At 54.6% G+C, this 19,127-nt stretch overlaps 1 protein-coding gene across 12 annotated transcripts in view; it reads right to left on the bottom strand.

The window, feature by feature from the left end:
* MAPK8IP3 (mitogen-activated protein kinase 8 interacting protein 3) overlaps positions 1–19,127 on the bottom strand; it is a 50,006-nt gene that overhangs the window by 14,954 nt on the left and 15,925 nt on the right. For 6 of the 12 annotated variants that reach the window (XM_073792448.1, XM_073792449.1, XM_073792450.1 and 3 more), the window contains exons 3-10: positions 16,067–16,187; positions 13,842–13,912; positions 13,480–13,571; positions 10,143–10,166; positions 7,725–7,866; positions 4,219–4,465; positions 3,549–3,651; positions 3,185–3,303 (exon numbers count right to left, since the gene is read on the bottom strand). In XM_073792448.1, coding sequence (XP_073648549.1) covers positions 3,185–3,303; positions 3,549–3,651; positions 4,219–4,465; positions 7,725–7,866; positions 10,143–10,166; positions 13,480–13,571; positions 13,842–13,912; positions 16,067–16,187 — 919 coding nt within the window. Of the gene's footprint in view, positions 1–3,184; positions 3,304–3,548; positions 3,652–4,218; positions 4,466–5,130; positions 6,570–7,724; positions 7,867–10,142; positions 10,167–13,479; positions 13,572–13,841; positions 13,913–16,066; positions 16,188–19,127 lie in introns of those variants that run through there. The other 6 variants (XM_073792453.1, XM_033840056.2, XM_033840055.2 and 3 more) reach the window with 4 other exon arrangements.

Consider the following 19,127-nt stretch of genomic DNA (forward strand, 5'->3'; position numbering starts at 1 on the left):
CAGCACTGCACCTGTGGGCGCTGCAGGGGAGGGGACAGCTCTGCAGCCTGGGGCCACAGGGCAAGGCAGGAAACGTGGCCAACGGGATGGACTGACTGGCAGGCCACCCAGTGCCACCAGGTAGCGAGGAGGCCAGTGAGCTCCGGTGATCTCATAGAACCATGCGAGGCATCACAAGTGTAGCAGAAGCATCAGTCACAACAGTCAAAAGTGAAATGACCCAAATGTCCATCAGTGGCTGAATGGATACATGAAATGTGGCCTATCCACACTGAAACATTATTCAGCCATAAAAAGGAATGAAACTCTGACACACTCCAACATGGACGAACCTTAAAGGCATGATGCTAAATGAAGGTAGCCAGATGGAAAAGGTCACTGACGTGAAATGTCCAGAACAGGCAAGTCTGCAGAGATAGGAAGTAGAGCAGCAGTGCCAGGGTGGTGGCGGGGAGCGACTGCTACTGGGTACAGGTTTCGTTTGAGGGGCGGTGTAAAATGTTCTAAAGCTATGTGGTGATGACTGCACAAATCCGAACGTGCTAAAAGTCACTGAGGCGTACACTGAAAGTGGGTGGATTGTATGGTGTGGAAATTCCATCTCAATAAGGCTGTTAAAAAAAGCACAGCGGTGGTCGGAGGCAGGGCTGCCACCCTGGGTGGGACCAGAGTTCAAGTCCTGGCTCTGCCACTTCACCTCGGCCTCTGTGACCTCAGTTTCTTCATCTGTGAAATGGAGACACTAGCAGTATGAGGCATTAACGGTGGCTGGGTATATAAAACATTGGTGTCGCTCTTCTTGTAAGGCCCGTGATGAGTGTTGGAATCTTGTCACATGACGAGACTGAAGAAAGGTACGAGGTGCAGGGGCCCCCGCTTCGCCCCTCAGACCTCCTCCAGAGCTCTGCACCAGGAGCGGGAATGCGAAGCTGGGCCTCCGACCCTGACATGGAAATGCAAAACATCCTATGTCTGTATGTCTTCCTAGGGAGATGCCTTTTACCTTTTTATCAGGTTCTCAAAAGCTCAAGAAAGTGTGGTGCCCTGCTGTGTAAGCTCTCTAGTGCAGGAGGCTGCCCCCCAGGCCCGGTGCGGCTCCAACGTTGCCCGGGCAGAAAGGCACTCCTTCCAGTGACCACCCGTCACAGCCTGGATCCCAGGTGCCTCCTCCCGGCCACGCCCGGCCCTGCTGGTGTGAGCACATGCAGGGGAGCAGCCTACAGCCCATCCCCACGAGTCCACACCTGTCCAGGGGGTTCCCACATCTAGAAAGATCTACGCCCGCAGGTAGCTATGACAGTGGTATTCAAACAGCAAAAATTAGAATTGATTAGGCAATTCACAGTCACACAAAGATACGGAAATTAAAACGTGCAGAGGAATCTTAGTGGTTCAGGGAAACATTAACATCAGCCATGAAGAAAAGGCCAGACAAAAGCTGCCACTCCACGTCCCAGGTGCGCATGCTGGGGCCCTGGCACCTGGGAGGGTGTCACTCATCACGGCTTGGGGGCTCCTCTGGTTTTTACTTCCTTCTTGGCAATGTCTGATATTACTTTAATATTATTATCAGCATGTATCTTTTTTCTAAAAATAAAAAAATGCCTAAAAATTGAATTTATATGGTAGTATCTGAAATATGTAAAGAAGAGAAGGATGTCAAAATACTAAAAGTGACTATCCCTAATGAGTAGACCTTTTCTGAATACTAACAGCTTTTGTGTATTTTTAAATATATATTTTTACAATGCTTGTGAGAAAAATTCCATTAAAAATATATACTGCCAAAAGCGGGCATCTCTGTCTTGTTCCTAATCTTAGAGGGGACGCTTTCAGTCTTTCACCATTGAGTATGAATGTACTTTACTGAAATGTACACCTAAAAACTGATAAGTTTTACATTATGGTTTTACCACAATTTGATATATACAGTTGTGTACCTGTATCTCTGGCTGAAAATTCTGGCTGAAAAATTTAAATTCTGGCTGAAAAAACTTCTGTTCCAGGCACAAGGCGTGCTGGTGCTAAACACCCCAGATGATGCTGCTGCCTGGAGGTCTCCCCACCCTGAGTAAGACAATCAACTTATGAGAACTAATAGGAATGCAGGCCCACTGCAAAGAAAGCGAGGCTGTTCCAGCTAAAAACGCCAGCTGGGCCCCCTTCGTTTGCAGGTCAGGCCTGGTGGTGTGTGCAGCTGGCAGGCCGGCCGGGCGGCGCTGTCTACCCGGGGAACCGGTCCAAAGATGCCCCCGAGTCCCTGCTGGTGCGTCTATCAGGGGGGAGTGAGAGCAGCAGAGAGGCTGGCAACAGAAACCCTCAGATGCCAGACAGCTCCGCCTCCTCAGGCAGCAGATGATAAAACATGGATCAAACATCAGAAGGCAGCCTTCCCGGATTCTCTTAGTGGAATCGCTACCACCCTGCTTGCCACGTATCCAGTGGAGGCAGCTGCTGCCCCTCCCCAAGGAGAAACAAGAGGACCCTTCCTTGGGGTGTGGGGAGGGGACAGAACAGAACCACGGCCCTGACGCCCACCTTGCTGGCTGCTGAGCAGGAGAGAGGGCTTCGGGGACAAGGCCGCTTCTCCAGGCTGGGGCTCCGGACACACATCTGGGCCAGGGGAGCTTGAACCCCACTGAGAGACAGCGTGACTTCCCTCCACTGCCCCGAGGGCCACAGCCTGGCCTCAGAGCCATGCAGGCTGCCCTCAGGTACAGGCATACGCTGGCACACGGGGCCTGGCTCGGGCAGGGAGGGAGGACCAGGAGCAAGTCTGCATCAGGCAGGCTGTCTCTGCACCCGTCTCAGACATAGCCTCACAGGGCTCCCAGAGGGCACTGACACTGTCTGGGCACGCTCCTCGTGGACTGGAGGAGCTGGCAACCACCACCCTCCCAAAACGTTCCTAGAAAGTGGGCTGCCCAGGGGAGGGGCTTGGAGCAGGGCTGGGCTGAGGGCTACTGGGAATGGGTTTCTTCTTGGGCTGACAAGATGGTCTATAGACAGTTGCTCGAATCCGTGAGCACCCCAAACCCCACCGAGCGGCACACTTTAAGAGGCGAGTTACGGTAAGTGAATACATCTCAATATTCAGTTTGTAAAAAGAACTTCCTGGCTCACAGAGACTTTGCTTTCATCACAAACTCAACCACAACAGGGTCCCGGGGATGGTTGTTTTTACCTAGCAGGTCGGCCCCTTCGTCCACATCCCCGATGACCTCGGACCCCGCAGTCGACAGCTCGTGGTACAGGGAGTCAGTGTTGATGCCAAAAGCCTTGTTCACGATCCCCTGGGTTGGGCTGTGGGGACACGCAGCCAAGGAAGGTGGAGTGAGTGGGCAGCACCACTGGACCGCACACGGGGACACCTCTGAGGGGCCACTCGATGCCAACACCGCTGGCGCAAGTGCAGGTGTGGCGGGTGGCGGGTCAGTGTCCTGGGCAGTTCTCCCACCTCGAGGGGCTGCGAGGCACCTCTACCAGGGGCACCAACTCCCAGGGTGAGTGCTGAGCCATTCGGGACTGGCTTTGGGCCCAGTGAGCACCTGCTGCCCGTGCGGTCCAGGCGGGGCTCCCGGCCCATGTCCAGCTCTGGGGTGGAGTCGATAATGTCCTGAACATCAGACCACTCGTCACTGCTGCCCATGCCTGGGGGAAACAGTGGAGCCCAGGGTCAGGGGGTGACCAGCAGTTCCCTGTACCACTCATGGCTGCCCTGGGGCCCCTTGTCCGGAGACCCCACGCTAGGCCACCACAGGCAGGGACGGTCATGGTGGGGGATCTTCCCGAGCTGGTGGCTGGATGGGGCCTGTCCCCCAGAACTGTGATCCCATCTGAACAGGCCATTTTTTCCTTCCCTTTTCTCTGATTAGACTGTGTCTGCTGGATGACAGTGGTCTACTGTCAGGCTGAGTTGTGTCCCCCAAATTCACAGGCTGAAGCCCTGGACCCCAGTTCCTCAGAATGTGACTGTATTGGAGATGGGTTTTTAAAGAGGTGATGAAGGTAAAATGAGGCCAAAGGGTGGGCCCTGGTCTCATCTGACTGTTTCCTTATAAAAAGCAGGGGTCGGTCAGGACACACATACAGAGGCATGACCACTTGAGGACAGGGCAGCCAAGGAGAGGCCTCAGGAGCGACCAGCCCTGCGAACTGGGAGGAGACATGCGTGGTGCTGGTGAGGGTGGGGCGCTGGGCAGGCAGGGCGGCCAGTACCTATGCTGACGTTGCGCATCTCCTGTGTGACCTGCACCTCCATGTTGCGGCTGTTGCGCTTCTCCCGCGCTCTCTTGTTGTTCTTGGAGCTGCCGCTGTAGTCGCCCAGAGGTTGCAGGCCCTCGCTGAGGGGTGTGACCGCAGCCGAGGGCACAGAGGACGTGGGCGTGTTGGACTTGGTGCCCGTGGTGCTGGGCGTGGCCGCCGCTGAGGACTGGCCTGACTCGGACATCTCATCCTGCGGACACTGGGGCCAAACACAGGAAGAGGGAAGCTTGTGGCGCGGGTCAGGTCCCCCGGGGAGGCCACGAGGGGTGGACCACACAGGGCCGGCAGGGCCTCGGCCACCACCACAAGGCCCCCTTGCTTGGGGTCTTTGCCACTCGGCCGCAGTAAAACAGCACTCCGTGCCAGAATGGAAGTGACAGGAGGCCACTTCTCTCCCGCTGGGCTGATTCCTCCCAGCCTCTTCACTTGACTCATCCAGCCTCTGGCTTTCCAGAGGCGGCTACACCTTATTTAAATGGCTTGGGCCGGGCTTTTGGCTTGCACGCTTTCCAGTATGGGGCTAGACACGAAGCTATGTGGATGTGGCCGGTAACCCCTTGCAGCCGGTGGGTGGGCCGAGCTAAGCCCCAGCCCAGGTCAGGGCAGAAGCTCCCCGGCTGGGAAGGAGGCCGGGGAGGCCGGCGTGCCTTCTGATCAAGTTACTGCTCCACTGCGAGGCCCTCGAGGGCTGGTCCCTCTCGTTCCTGCCTCCTGCCTCCCGCCCTGGCCACAGTCAGGGGCTGTGACAAGTGGGCACCTCCCCAGTTCTGCCAGTGGTGGCCTCCCCAACAAAGAGACACCAGGGGATGGGTCTCGCTTAATCTCCACGGCCCAACCGAACCAAAATTTGCCTTCAACACCTACGCAAATGCAAATTCCACAGAATGGGACGTCCCCCAAATGTTCCGAGAGTGAAAAAAGACCAGATTAGTAAAAACTGCAATCAACTGTTGACCTTAAGAATCTCCCTGGAGAGAGAACACATTGTTTGAATAAATGTGGACAGCAAACAAACATTCCTCTCCTACCGTCTTTCCTGGTGAAACCATCAGGGAACCTCAATAAAAATAGTCTCTGCTCTTCTACGAACTAACATCGGTAACCCCAGACTCACCCCCGACTCATCCCTGAGCAGGTGCCGTGGGGCCCCCGCAGCCTCTTTCTTGCCTGGTGCCGAGAAGGGGCATGGCCTCAGGAGGGGCTGAGGCCCATGGGGGCGGAGGGGGGCAGCACTGAGAGGCCACTCTGGGTACATGTTCCCATCGGCGCCAGATCACACGGTTTCCTCAGAGGACACACTTTCAGGAGAACTTTCTTACAAGAGGAGCTGATGACGGGGTGTCGGCCTTCTCTGTGAAGCTGGATGGATGCTGGGACCAACCTACCCCCACCTTTAACTAGGAAGGGCTGACTGTGCTCCCATGGCCACCTCCAGGTGACTAGGAGTCAGAGTGGTTTGGGAGCCTTGTGGGATCTGCCTTTTCCCGAGCAGCCTGGTCCCCGCCAGGCGCCGCCTCTCCCTGGGCTGAGACTCTTCTACCCGGAACCTCACATCCTCGTTCTCCTCTCGACAGGGCTCCCATCCCAGCAGCTGTGTCCCCGAGGGACACTTGGTGATGTCTGGAGACACTTGTGGTGACCAGAGCTGGGGATGGGTGGAGGCAAGGTGCCCACAACACCCCACAGGGAACAGGATGGCCCCCATAGCCAACAACACTCATCCGGGTTGCTGATGAGCTGTGGTGAGAAGCGCCCCCTGCAAACATTTTTGGTTTGGGTTTGGGTTCTGCAGCTCAGGGCCAATTTGTAAAGAAAAAACCCTTTCCTCTTCACAGCACCGTGCACACTGCACGCCTCTGTGGTGGGGGCCCGAGTGCTCTCCCACAGGGAGGGTTCCGAGGAGAGTGGTACCCGAGGAGGGCTATGCTCCAGGCTGATGCACAGGGACTTCCACAAAGACGGCCGGACACATGAGCCCATGCCTCACGGAAGCACACACTGTCAGACCACCTGACTCAATGGCCACGCTCCCCACCTGTCCGTGATTTGAACACTGTTTCCGTGGGCCTCCTGACTCTGGTAGTCACCGTGGGTAATTCTGCGGCATAACCAGGCCTCCCCCTACTCCCCTAGCTGTCTGTCGCCTGCAGGCCACCACTTACCCACAGGACACTCCCCCTGGCCACCACTTACCTAAAGAAACCTGCCAACCTCTAACACCAACGTGCAGCAGTGACCTCCAAATGCAAAGAACCCACATCCCAGCGGCCATGCCTCCCATGAGGAGCCACAACTGTTTGGTTAAAACACTGAAAATACAGTACATAAAAACAAAAAACAAAATAAAAACAACAAAACAAATTAAAAAATTAGAAAAACTTGAAAACCTAGAGCATAAAATAAAAAGAACTTAAAAGTAATTATTAAAAAAAATCAAACAAAACACACCTATGAACTAAAACATATAAAGGACTATAATTTATTAAGAGAGAATGATTTCAGACGACGCAGGAGAAAGAGAGACGCATGAGAACACAGGCTAGCCCAAGGGGCCGTCTGGAGACCCCAGCCTCCCAGCTTTCTGAGGCTCAACGCCCCCGCAGGGGCTTGGGGGTACACGCCAGCTGTGGGCCCCGCCCCTTCTGCCCGGACCCCACTTGCTGGCAGGACAGCCAGTGACTGGCGGGCACGAGGAGTGCTCACTCCGCGGAACAGACGCCGAGTGAGTGGGGTCGCTTTCCGATACAGCTGACAGCTTGTGGTGACCTCCTGCAGCCCAGCTGGACACTGCGAGGCAGGAGGACAGCTGGCAATGAATTGCGGTGGGAAGGAAGCTGTGGGGAAGACTGGGCCCACATCCACTGCTCGACCCGGCCCAGAGGGTATCCTCTGATGGCCTCAGTGGGGAATCACCAGACCCAGGGCGAGGGTCTGGTCTCTTCAACGAGCAATGGGGCCCGCGTTCCGTCCTGCCACAGCCTGCCTTCACCAGATGGGCTGAGCTCACAGACCAAGACTGGCAGCAAGTGCCCAGGGGCCCTGCACAAGTGCCTGCCCTTGGCCTTCCCAGGGCCCCAGTGCTGGGGATGGAGGGTGGGTGCTCTCACTGCTGAGCTGAGCACACCCAAGATGTCTTCCTTCTCAAACTCAGGTGGTTAGCACGGGTAGGCCGGTAAGAACAGCCCAAAGAAGAGAAGCTGACCCCTGGCCTTTGACTTTCTCCTGGTTGGAGTGCAAACCTCAGATGCTAGAAGGACAACACGTGTGGGGTGAAGCCCAGTCTGGTTGCGAGGCTCTGGGTTATGTTCGGGGATGGTCACTACGCTCAGCCCTGCCCGATGGGCACGCCCTGGCTGTAGGCAGGTCCCCGAGCAGCCAAGAGTCCCGGCTGCGGCCACACCCTCCTGAAAGAATGTGGGGCAACGGGGAGCCCTCACTCCATAGCACGGCTACAAAACCTGGTAGCTGGAGCTGAGCTGCAGCTGGCCGAGGTCACTCAGGTGCCAGTGGTCCCCCGCAGGCATGAGCTTGCCCCCCATCTGTGCACGTACCATACCGTCGGTCAGGGGGAAGACGCTCAGGGAGGTGGGGCGCTCCTTCCTGTTGAAATGTGGGGAGAGAAGGAGAGGGGGGATTAGACAGTGGCTCCTGAAACAGGGCTGCAAACTCTTTCTGGACATGCAGATGCTTATTCTGCAGCTGGAGCTGCTCTAAAAGACGCCCCTGACCACGGGCTGTAGGGAAGGGCGTGACCTTCTGGGTGGCCAGGCACACAGGACCTCAGACCCCTCTGACCTGCAGCCGCACTAATCAGCGTGTTCACCCGCTCAGGGCATCGCCACTCCGCTGTGATCCCATAGAACATTTCCCCTCCGTTACACTGTCATTTATCACTTTTATTTATTTCCATTGTAAACAGACACCTGCACAGCAGTGCCTGTGATAGGCCCTTTGGCATCACAGGCAGCATTGCCTGGTTCCTCCTTGGCCCTACTTCTGCCTCCTGGAGCCAGCCAGGAGGAGTCAACCCTTTCTCCCCTGTTCTTTGTTCCTCGCCCTCCCCCAACACCCCATCACTGTTTTCAGGAGACCTGGGTACGGAGTTTCTCATGGGGCGCTTTTCTCTTGCCCCGAGCAGTTCCCCCCGTCACGGAGCACTGACACCACAGAGGCACCTTATAAAGCTATGCTAGCCAACTGAGAATGTCCAGTGGGCTGGACTGATGCTCAAAGCCGCCTGCCGTGGGCTCAGTCCCTGGGATATGCCTCGCGGGCTGTTAGCGGCGAGGGAATGGAGCCCAGGCCCAGGGCAGACACATGGCGCCCCAGAGCCTGTCGGTGGCTGCATGGAGTCCATGCTGCTCAGAGCTGTTCAGGCCAAGCATCCGAATCCCTGACACACAGGGGCTGAGGTGGGAGGGGTGACAAGGCTTCCTCAGGGGTCCCACGGAGCTGGGTCCAGAGGCTGGGCTGTCCTGGAGGGAGGATGGTGGCTTCCTCACAGTGCCTGGAGGATGCAGGTGATGGACAGGGGAGCGGAGCGGCCGCCATGACCAGAACTTCCTATGGCTGGCGGGCAGCTGCCTGAGGCACGACTCTGGGAAGAATGTCTCTCTGGGGGTGCCCCAACGGCTCCAGGGCGGCGGGGCTGGGGCGCAGCAGGAGGAGAACTCCGAATCTGGAAGCCCCTCCGAGCTGCTCGAGCTGTTGGGTCTGTTCTGTTCAGGAAGACACTGCCTCCCGCAGAGCAGGGTCCCCAGACCTGTTGGGACCTGGCTGTGCCTCTGGGGGCTAAGCTGTGGGAGGGACAGGGCCAGAGGAGGCCTGCAGGGCTGGACAGGGGCCTCGGCCGCTCAGGAAGGCAGTTTCCTGCTGACGACCTCAAGTGCCTCATGCAGCCGTTGTCCCCCATGACAGACGACACTTTCTTGGTTAAGAGCTCAGACGTCAAATTAGAAAGCTCTGGGTCTGCAGATTCATCCCAAGCTCAGCAGCCCATGGCTCAGTCCTCGCCAGGCTGTTCTCTGACCACAGCCCCCAGGCCCTCGGCGTCCGGGAAGGCAGCCACTGCTCCGTGGGCTGCTCCTTCAGGGCTCCCAGCCCCTCATCCACCACTGCTCCTCCACTGGGCTCCCAGTGCCCATATGGGGGTGCCTCTCCTGGGGCCCAGCTCTGACCTCGGTGGGGGACGCACATAAGGGGTTCCTCGGCCCAGGCTGTCACCAGATACCACAGGGTAACATGACGGCAGGGCAGGGTGGGGCCACCTGCCCCCCAGGATGAGAGCCCGTATCCATCGCCCGCCTCCACGACTCTATGCGTCAACAGACAGCCAGGCCGCACTCCCCGATGGAAATCCTCACGAGGATCGAGTCCTGCGTCCTCTCCGCTGCTCCCCGCAACCGCAAGCCTCAAGAGCATTCGCTGGGTGCTGCTGACTGCCGGCCAGAGCCCATCCAAGGCTCACCCACCGTGTCCTCTTGTTATAGCCCTGCAGCTCCCCCGGGAGATGCCAATGCTCGTCCACTTCAGAGGCTATAGCCCGAGGGCGTCACGCTGCTCGCAGAGGTCACGCCACTGGCTCTGGGTCCTAAGTGACTGAGCTGGGCTGCCTAACACCAGGCGCAGGGTCTCCACCCCTGCCCGCCACCTCCTGGGGGTGCAGACATGCGGCCCCGACCCGCAGGCCGGGTGGACGTTTGCTAGTGGGGCCTGCACTGCTACCTGCTTCAGGGCTGCCTTGGGGCCTGGGATCCGCCTGCCTCTCCTTGGCAGCAGGCCCTGTCAACGCCAAGTCCAGAGCCTCCAATCTGTATGATTCCGGCAGCCATCCGAGCTCCCCCAACCCGAGGCCCAGGGACAGCTGCAGCCTTTACCTTCTCCTCCGCGACTGGCGAGGACTGCAGGGCAGTGACAGACGAAGGCCAGCACACGGCGGGGACAGCACAGAGGGCAAGACAAGAAGGCAACATTAGAGAGGGAAGGTTGGGGGCTCTGGGGGCATGTGTGCGCACATGGAGAGGGAGGCCCCCATGGAGACAGACAAATGTGGAACACGCAGATCCTATGCAGGATGGACACAGGGCACACAGACACACACCCCCTTGGCTTGGACGGCAGGGTGCGCCCACTCAGCCCTGGGCAGTGGGTGAGCGTCCTCCCCACGATGCTCCTGGCACACGCAAGCACTCGAGTGTGCAGTGACAGGGCACACGATTGCATACGCCACGTTCACGGGCCCACGCACGCTCACCACCGGTTTTGTTTTGTTTTAATTGATTTATTTTATTTATTTATTTTTGGCTGTGTTGGGTCTTTGTTGCTGTGTGTGGGCTTTCTCTAGCTGCGGTGAGCGAGCGCTACTCTTTGCTGCGGTACACAGGCCTCTCATTGTGGTGGTTTCTCTTGTTGTGGAGCATGGGCTCTAGGTGCGCAGGCTTCAGTAGTTGTGGCACGCAGGCTCAGAAGTTGTGAATCACGGGCTCTAGAGTACAGGCTCAGTAGTTGTGGTGCACGGGCTTAGTTGCTCCTCCACAGCATGTGGGATCTTCCCAGACCAGGGCTCGAAACCGTGTCCCCTGCATTGGCAGGCGGATTCTTAACCACTGCGCCACGATGGAAGCCCTCACCACCGGTTTTATTCTAAAGACACACAGATTCACAAAACCAAGCCAGGACTGAAGGAAAACTGTGCCTGTCTGGGCTCAGCAGTGGCCAGCAGCTCCCCGGCACTAAGGACGAGCCTCCTCGGGGAGCCGGAGAGTCTAAGCTAAGATGGGCAGACACACATCTGTCCCCAAAGGATACAGAGTTGTGGCTAGAGGGGTACACCCCAGAGAAGAGCAGGCCAGGAGGGCAGAACAGGGCTTTCCCCTTCATCTGCTGCAGTAGCACAGGCCACAGTGGGATGTCTGCACTCTCTGAGCCCTACAGAGGCCAACGCCCAGCGCAGTGAGAGAAGGCCTGTGCTTTCTCTCCTTCCACCAGCGTGCCCGCTGGACATGGGAGGCATGGCTGCCATCCACATCCATTCGTCGGAAAGTGGGCCCAGGACCGTCAGAGACGTACAGTGGGCCCTGGGAACATCTCCATCACAGCCCAGTGTCCAGGCTGGCGGGGCAAGGGCGGCTACAGGGCCAGCAGGAGCCCAGAGTCTCATACACTGTGGCAGCAAGCATGGGGCAAGCGATTTCGTGTGCCACAGTGAGGTTAAATGTCTCTAGCCAGCTGACAGAGCAATGGAGGCAGCCCAAACGCAGCCCTGCCTCTCTGCTTCCCAAACAAGCTCTGCTCCGGCCACCGCCCCGCAACACACACACACACAGGAAGGCGCCTCTTCACTGCCAAGGCACAGGAGGGTCGCAGCTGACAGCCCCAGGCTCCTCCTTCCTGCTGGCAGGCATCTCTACCCCCGTGGGGCTCAGGAAGGTGTCTTAGCAGAGAGTGTCCAGGGCCTGGAGAGGATGGACACACAGCCAAGTGCACCCTGGCCTTGGTGACACCCTGAGGAGGATCAGATGGGGACACAAGGCTGGGCAGGAATCTGGGCCTGAGCCCAAACTCTAGGTAATGCCCGAACAGCCAGCCTCTGCAGCCCCAAAACAACACGAGGAGCTCCCGATTCCAGGTTGGCTTTGGTGCAGTTCCTTGGAAATTCCCTCAGCAACTTCTAAGGGCCAGGAGTGAGGCTTTCACAGTGTGTTGGGAAACGGTGGCTTGGAGATGGGTATTTCCTACCTTCAGATAAAACTAACCCAGAAACAATATCTGCAAAGGGTTTTGTAGTTTAACACACTCTTTGATACACAATCTCTCACTTAATTCTCACAGAGCCAGGGGGGTCAGCTAATGACCCCCTGATACCCTTTCCTGGGGCACACACATTTACAGAAAGAAAGCATCCACAACAGCTGTATCCCCTACTCCCCACGAGAAGCGGCGAGACTGTCTAAAAACATGTCAGTGGTCCCCTGGATGACTGCTCTTCCTAGGCCCTGCTAGGCCTCCGCTGACATATTACACTTTCCGTTTTCAAACTGGAAGACTCAACAGCTTCACCCACCATGGTCCAGTGAGTAGCTGACGATGCCCAGAATGGAAGGGCCTGAATCTCCTTGTTTGCAGACATCACCCATCAAGCAGACAGGTGCAGAGAAAATAGAGCTTTTTCGTGACCAGACCTGGGGCTTCCGGTGTTCGCTGCAGGAACAAGGGGCCACAGCTGCAGAGGCACGAACGGCGAGCTCCATCCATTGGGCCTGGGGTTCCAGCCTCAGGCACCTCCTCCCTCCTCCAGCCTGATGGAGCCATGGCCTCCCATGGTAACACCCTGGAGAAGATCTCTGACAATCTGCTCCTGGGGTACTGAGGTGTGGTTTTATCCTGAATGAAGATGAAGCAGGAACCTGGCCTCTGCAGGCTTCTCTCTGCTCCCCGAATAAAACCAGCATGGCGGGGTGTGACTGTGTCTGCTGGTCACCGAGGTGTGCAGGCCTCCCCTACCACCTAGAGTCGATTCTCGCAATTCGAGCTGGTTGTATTCCACAAAGTCACCGCAAACACGTTTGCTTGTAGAAGAAACATGTACATAGGTAGGTACACATCTCACACAGATTAGAATCTCCATTCCTCACTCATCCTGGTACACTGTTTCCTTTATTTTACAAAACAGAAAACGAGGTGCTAGAAGTATTTAACATGTCTTAGAGGACAGGGGCCAGAGCTGGGCTCCATCCAGTCCCCACTGACTGGCCCCTGGACCCCAGCGTCTTGCAGGACACTGCACCACCCGCTGCCCCCATCCCTGGGCATCTCTGCAGGAGGTGGAGCGTCGCCTGGCACCAACTCAGCTGGCACCCTGTGCTCTGGGTGACTCAAATTTTTCACTGCTCTGCGCACATCTGCAGATGACTGTGAAAGTGCCATGAGTGGTGATTTTGAGGCTACAAATAAATTTTACAGAGTAGGCGAATTCAGAAACAGAATTTGCAGGTATTAGGACGGACTACATGGTTTTCCCTGGGTCTCTGTGACGGCCTGCGGGCCCGCAGCAGGCCCACCCCAGCCCCTCACCTGCTTGGTGCCGTCCTCTGCACACACCCCGGCTCAAGCCACACACTCCGACCGGACACCCCTCTCCCTGAGTCGGGGGTGGGGGCCACGGCTCCTCTTGGGGGAGGGCACCAAGCTCTGGCACCCGGCTTCCCGCCCTACCTCCTCCCCGGCAGGGTGCTCTCGGTCTGGCTGTTCCCCCCGACCTGCTGCATCTTGGACCTCTCGATGTGCTCCACGTAGGTCTGGATCATCTGTGAAGAGGACACATCCGAGTGAGTGCTCCCTGCCCACGAGGTCCACCCGCCCACCCCCTCTAGCCTGTGCCACTTTCACCCCCACTGGGCTCGGACAGAGAAGAAGGCAGAGTTCAGGGAAGGGAGTCTGGCCACATGAGGCCCAGGGCTTTCAGGTTCAGCAGGTGAACCCCAGGGAATGAAAAGGCAGTCAAGGGCGGCAGCCAACCCCACGTGTGGGGCTTTACCACTTCCTTGTGGCCCTGGCCCCGTGGCGGGGATACCCACCTCTGTGTGCCGCTGGTGCAGGGCATTGTACTCCTTCTTCATCTCCGACTCCCGCTCCTCCAGCCGGGAAACTAGAAAACACAACCAATGTTTGTCAACTGCACAACCCGCTTCTCCAGGGCACGTACTTCTCTGGACTTGACTGCTGGGGGACAGAGTATTCCAGACAAACCCTGCCTGGACCCTGAGCTCAGAGGTGGCCTCATCAGCGCAAAACACCCTGGGGACCCTAGCAGGCGGTTCTGATGGGCCCGGGTCTGGGTGCATCACCGTGTGTGCAGTTATCTGAGGCTATTCAATCCTGCTACAGAGAGGCAGAGCTGGGTGAAACTCACACAAGCCTTGCTCTCTATGTCTAAGTCACGTTGTGTCACATGTAGACAAGGAACGAGCAGGTGGCTTGTGGACAGAGGCAGAATTCGGAAGTAAGCAGCCTCTGAGACACACTAAAGAGAAGAATATCTGAACACAGGATGGAACACACAGGTGTCCCTCACACGGACCAGGGGCTGGAAAGACCAAGTCACGATCGTGCCACCTCTGGGCTGGCAGCTGTGTCACCCCTGTGACACCCAGGATGGTCCCCACCACGTGTGCTCTGACCAAGAGGCACAGGGAAGCACCTGAGTGCCACGGGCTAACTGGACAGCCAAGCCACGGAGCCAGCATGCCGCGGGCCTCAGACACCTTGCGTCTGTGGCCCTTTGTTCCAACGTCAGTTCTGTTGAACTCTGTACAGAGCGAGACAGGACACACAGCAGCCTTGTTCTCCCCTCTCCTCAGTCCTTGCCCCTGATGCTGACCAAATGGAAAACTTCAGACTGTACCCTGGAGTTTACATGTTTTCCTTCTAAGAAAAGATGAAAAGGTTTCACATGAAAATTATTCTAAGCAAAGGGAATATTAAGGATTCTGTGTAGTTATAGAAAGGGTGGATCTATGCAAAACTAAAATGGGCCTTTCGGTTTGCCTCTGCTCCACAAAGACTAGCATGTTTGTGTGTGTTTGTGTTGCCACTAGCTGTGCTCACCTACAACACTCGGGGGGTATTGGCTTTAGCAAAATGGGTTTCCAGTTTTGGTTTGGGATACGGATAGACCCAACCATCAAACCATTTTTTTTTTAAATTAATTAATTAAATTTTATTTTTGGCTGTGTTGGGTCTTCATTGCTGCAAGCAGGCTTTCTCTAGTTGCAGCAAGTGGGGGCTACTCTTCGTTGCGGTGCGCAGGCTTCTCATTGTGGTGGCTTCTCTTGTTGGGAGCATGGGCTCTAGGTGAGCGGGCTTCAGTAGTTGTGGCACGCAGGCTCAGTAATTGTGGCTTGTGGGCTCTAGAGCACAGGCTCAGTAGTTGTGGTGCACGGGCTTAGCTGCTCTGTGGCATGTGGGATCTCCCCAGACCAGGGCTCGAACCCATCACCTGAATTGGCAGGCGGATTCGTAACCACTGCACCACCAGGGAAGTCCCTCTTTCTTTTTTTTTTTTTTTGATATGATCTTAACTTTCCAGAGGAACGAAGGCACCTGTTATCCAAGGTAATGAGGTAAAGCAGCAAACTAGGTCTCAACCATCAAAACCACTAATTACAGAAAACTGAAATTACAGGGTCGTTATAACTTTGAGAATATAGTTTAAACAAAGACTTCTAAAGGTAAAATAATAGTTCTTATTTTAAAAAAACCAAAAAACAAAAACAAAACAACACAAAACCCTTTCCTCGTCTCTCCTTGTAAAGAAACAGGGTGTTCCCATAGGCACCCTGGTCGGCCATGAGTGCCCCCTAGGAACTGTCATTACAGGGGCACCATTGTTGGGCCCAACTTTCAGGTCACAAAAGAGCACCCGCTCCTCAAGCAGCTCACAGACAGGAGCCCCAGACAGCAGCCAGGAGCTCTGTCCTAAAGGGCCACACAAAGTTCACAGATCTGTGAATTTTGGGTCAGACTGCAACACTAAGCAAAAGTGCTCTGTCATCAGAGGGGCCTTATTTATAAATTTTATTTATTTCCACAAAGGATTTGAGGCCATTTACAGAAATACAGAGCAGTGTAAAGATAGAAAACAAATTATTGAGGGAATCACAATGAAAGTAAGATAAGGCTCTCCTTGGGTTTTCTCACTCTCTTTTTATCAAAGGCTCTCAACATCCCTCCCAGCTGGGTTGGTCTGAGAACAACAAATGCATTCAAAATGCAATTTCATCTCTCCGGGCTAGCGACTTACTCTGATCTGCGTAGTTTTTGGCCTTCAGTTCCAGCTGGCGGGTCTGAAAGTCGTAGTGTTCCACCTGGGTTTGTAGCTCTTTCTTCTCTTGTTCCAAGGCATCTTCAAACTCAATAAATTTCTATACGTGCAAGGAAGAAAAACAGCAGGCGTCATGAATGTGGGACGGTCAGATGACAGCAGCCCCTCAGAAGGGCTCACGCTCAGGCCCAGAATGTGGTTTCTGCACCCCAGAGCCGGCTTCCCTTCCCGTCCACCACCCGCCACAGCCCTGTGGAGAGCTTCCCAACAGTAGATACCACAGCTTTCTAACCAGCTATCCGCCAGTCACCCGGGGCCCTGAAGTTGGAAAAGCCTACACACGCTGGCTTTAATCTTGAAATTCTTAATAGTTTTTGAACAAGGGGCCCCCATTTCCAGTTTTGCACTGAGCCCCACAAATTATGTAGCTGGTCCTTAGGCAATGGAGTAATATTATTCCTCTCAACACTGCACATCTAAAAGAGGCCAGGTGTGGACTTCCCTGGTGGCGCAGTGGTTAAGAATCTGCCTGCCAATGCAGGGGATATGGGTTTGATCCCTGGTCTGGGAAGATCCCACATGCCGCAGAGCAACTAAGCCTGTGCACCACAACTACTGAGCCTGCGCTCTAGAGCCCGCGTGCCACAAGTACTGAAGCCCACACGCCTAGAGCCCGTGCTCCACAACAAGAGAAGCCACCGCAACGAGAAGCCCATGCACCACAACAAAGAGTAGCCCCCACTCGCTGCAACTAGAGAAAGCCCGCGCGCAACAACAAAGACCCAATGCAGCCAAAAATAAATTAAAAAAAAAAAAGTCTCTAATTTTCAAAAATAAAAATAAAGAGGCCAGGTGTACTTTCCTCTTAACCTGTATCTCAGTCACTGCTTAGTTCAGGAAGCCATCCTTCGTGGAGTAACCGGCAATGCATAGTACTGTTCCGATTCTTTTAAAAACAAGATGGGGGGTTGTTGGCCTAGATTTGGAATCTGCACTTTATATGGTAAGTTTCTGAGCAAAATTACTATCGAATCAAGTGAAAAGAAAGCACTTTGTAAAATAAAAGAAAATCCTAAATGTTCTTAGGAGGAGACCTAGGTTAACACTGACAGCCCAGGGTAAAGGCAGGGTCTGGGGGGATGGGCACTGGGCAGCAAACCGCCCCCCCACCCCTTGGCTAGGTGATGGCCTGAAGGCCACAGCCCTGCAACAGCCCTGATGGGAACTGTTAACACCTTGATTTTACAGCGTACAAAATGGAAATATTAGAAATTTCATTTGTAGGAAGCATAAATGTCAGCTGGGTTCTTAAGACACTAACAGTGTCGCAGAAGATGGGAATATAAAACGGGCTGTTGGTTCCAGGTTTTGGGTGTCTGGGAGAGGCAATGAGTTCATGGTGGCCATAGCTGTATTTCCCGTAAAAACTGCACCCAGTCCCCCACCCCAACTCTGGGCCCCAGAGATGCTTCTTCCTACAGCGGCTTCTCAGAGGTCTTTGTGCTGAAAAGCACTGGGGCTCCTGCCCAAAGGATGACTCACCCAGTGCAGTGACAGAGGGCAAAAACAACCGGGGCGGGGGCGGGGGCGGGCGGGGGTGCATCAGAAAGAAAATCTGTATTGATGACATCACTCACAACTTAACTAAAATGAAGAACACCCACCCCATTGCCAGGAAAATGCACACAAATGGTGCAGCGGCACAAAAATTTAAAGTAAGCGGTTTTGAATGACTGTGGCCATGACCAGCATATGAAGAATAAACAAATGCTATTAATTGGCTGGTAAAGAAATTATTTAACTTGGGTAATTTTAATTCCTATTACTTAAAAAAAATTAAAAGAATGATATAAACATATTCTTTTGTAGAAAAATCAGAAGAGAGTGTTAAGTGAAAATAATACTTTTAAAAAACCGTAATTCTGCCATGCTATCAATGGTTAAGAAACAACAACAACAACAAAACCATAATTCTACCAACCAGAGAGGGTCAGTTAAAATTGGGTGACATTCTTCCAGACATGTGTGTAAGTGTGTGGAGCGGATGTGCCATCATTTTGTACACGGTATCGTTACCTGACTTATTCACTCGTTTACACTGGAAATGTCTCTCCACACTGAGAACTGTGCTCTGCCACTCCTACTTCTAACAGTTGTGTGTTCCCCTGTCGGTGTGTGTCTGCAGAGCATAGTTTACTCAACTGATCGCCTCCTGTTGGACTTTCAGGCTGCTTTAAAATGTCCGTTATTATTGTTACTACTTGTGTATATGCCCAGTGGCATCCTGCTCCCCAGGCCAGACAGGCACCCCAGCCCACACCCCCCAGGTCGGGTGGCGCCCTTCCCGGAGCCCCCATGGCCTCTGTGCTGCCAACCCGACAGGTGGGAAAACGGCAGAGCATAACTGTCTTAATTTTCAGCTCCTGGATTACTAGTGAGACTGAATAAATTCATTAGTCATATACACTACATCTAACAGCTCATTATGTCCTTTGTCCGATTTTCTACTACAGGTTATTTTTCTTAACAATTTGTAAGGACTTATTAGACCCATTCAAGAATTTGTCTTCTACGCTGCAAGTACTTTTCCCAGGATGTAGTCTGTGTGTGTACAGTAGTTTACTTACTTCTACACCATTTACTTAATAATTTACCCTTTCTTCATTGCTCTGAATGCTACCTTTATGATATGGTACCTTCTAAGGCATATTTCGGTCTATTTCTGAGCCAGTAACCAAAGGTTTTTTTAATCACTTTCTAAAAAAAATTTAATTATTTATTTATTTTTGGCTGTGTTGGGTCTTCGTTTCTGTGCGAGGGCTTTCTCCAGTTGTGGCGAGCGGGGCCCACTCTTCATCGCGGTGTGCAGGCCTCTCACTGTCGTAGCCTCTCTTGTTGCAGAGCACAGGCTCCAGACGCGCAGGCTCAGTAGCTGTGGCTCACGGGCCTAATTGCTCCGCAGCATGTGGGATCTTCCCAGACCAGGGCTCGAACCCGTGTCCCCTGCATTGGCAGGCAGATTCTCAACCACTGCGCCACC

This window comes from Tursiops truncatus, chromosome 15 (genome assembly GCF_011762595.2).
Source record: "Tursiops truncatus isolate mTurTru1 chromosome 15, mTurTru1.mat.Y, whole genome shotgun sequence".
NCBI classification, from domain to species: domain Eukaryota; kingdom Metazoa; phylum Chordata; class Mammalia; order Artiodactyla; family Delphinidae; genus Tursiops; species Tursiops truncatus.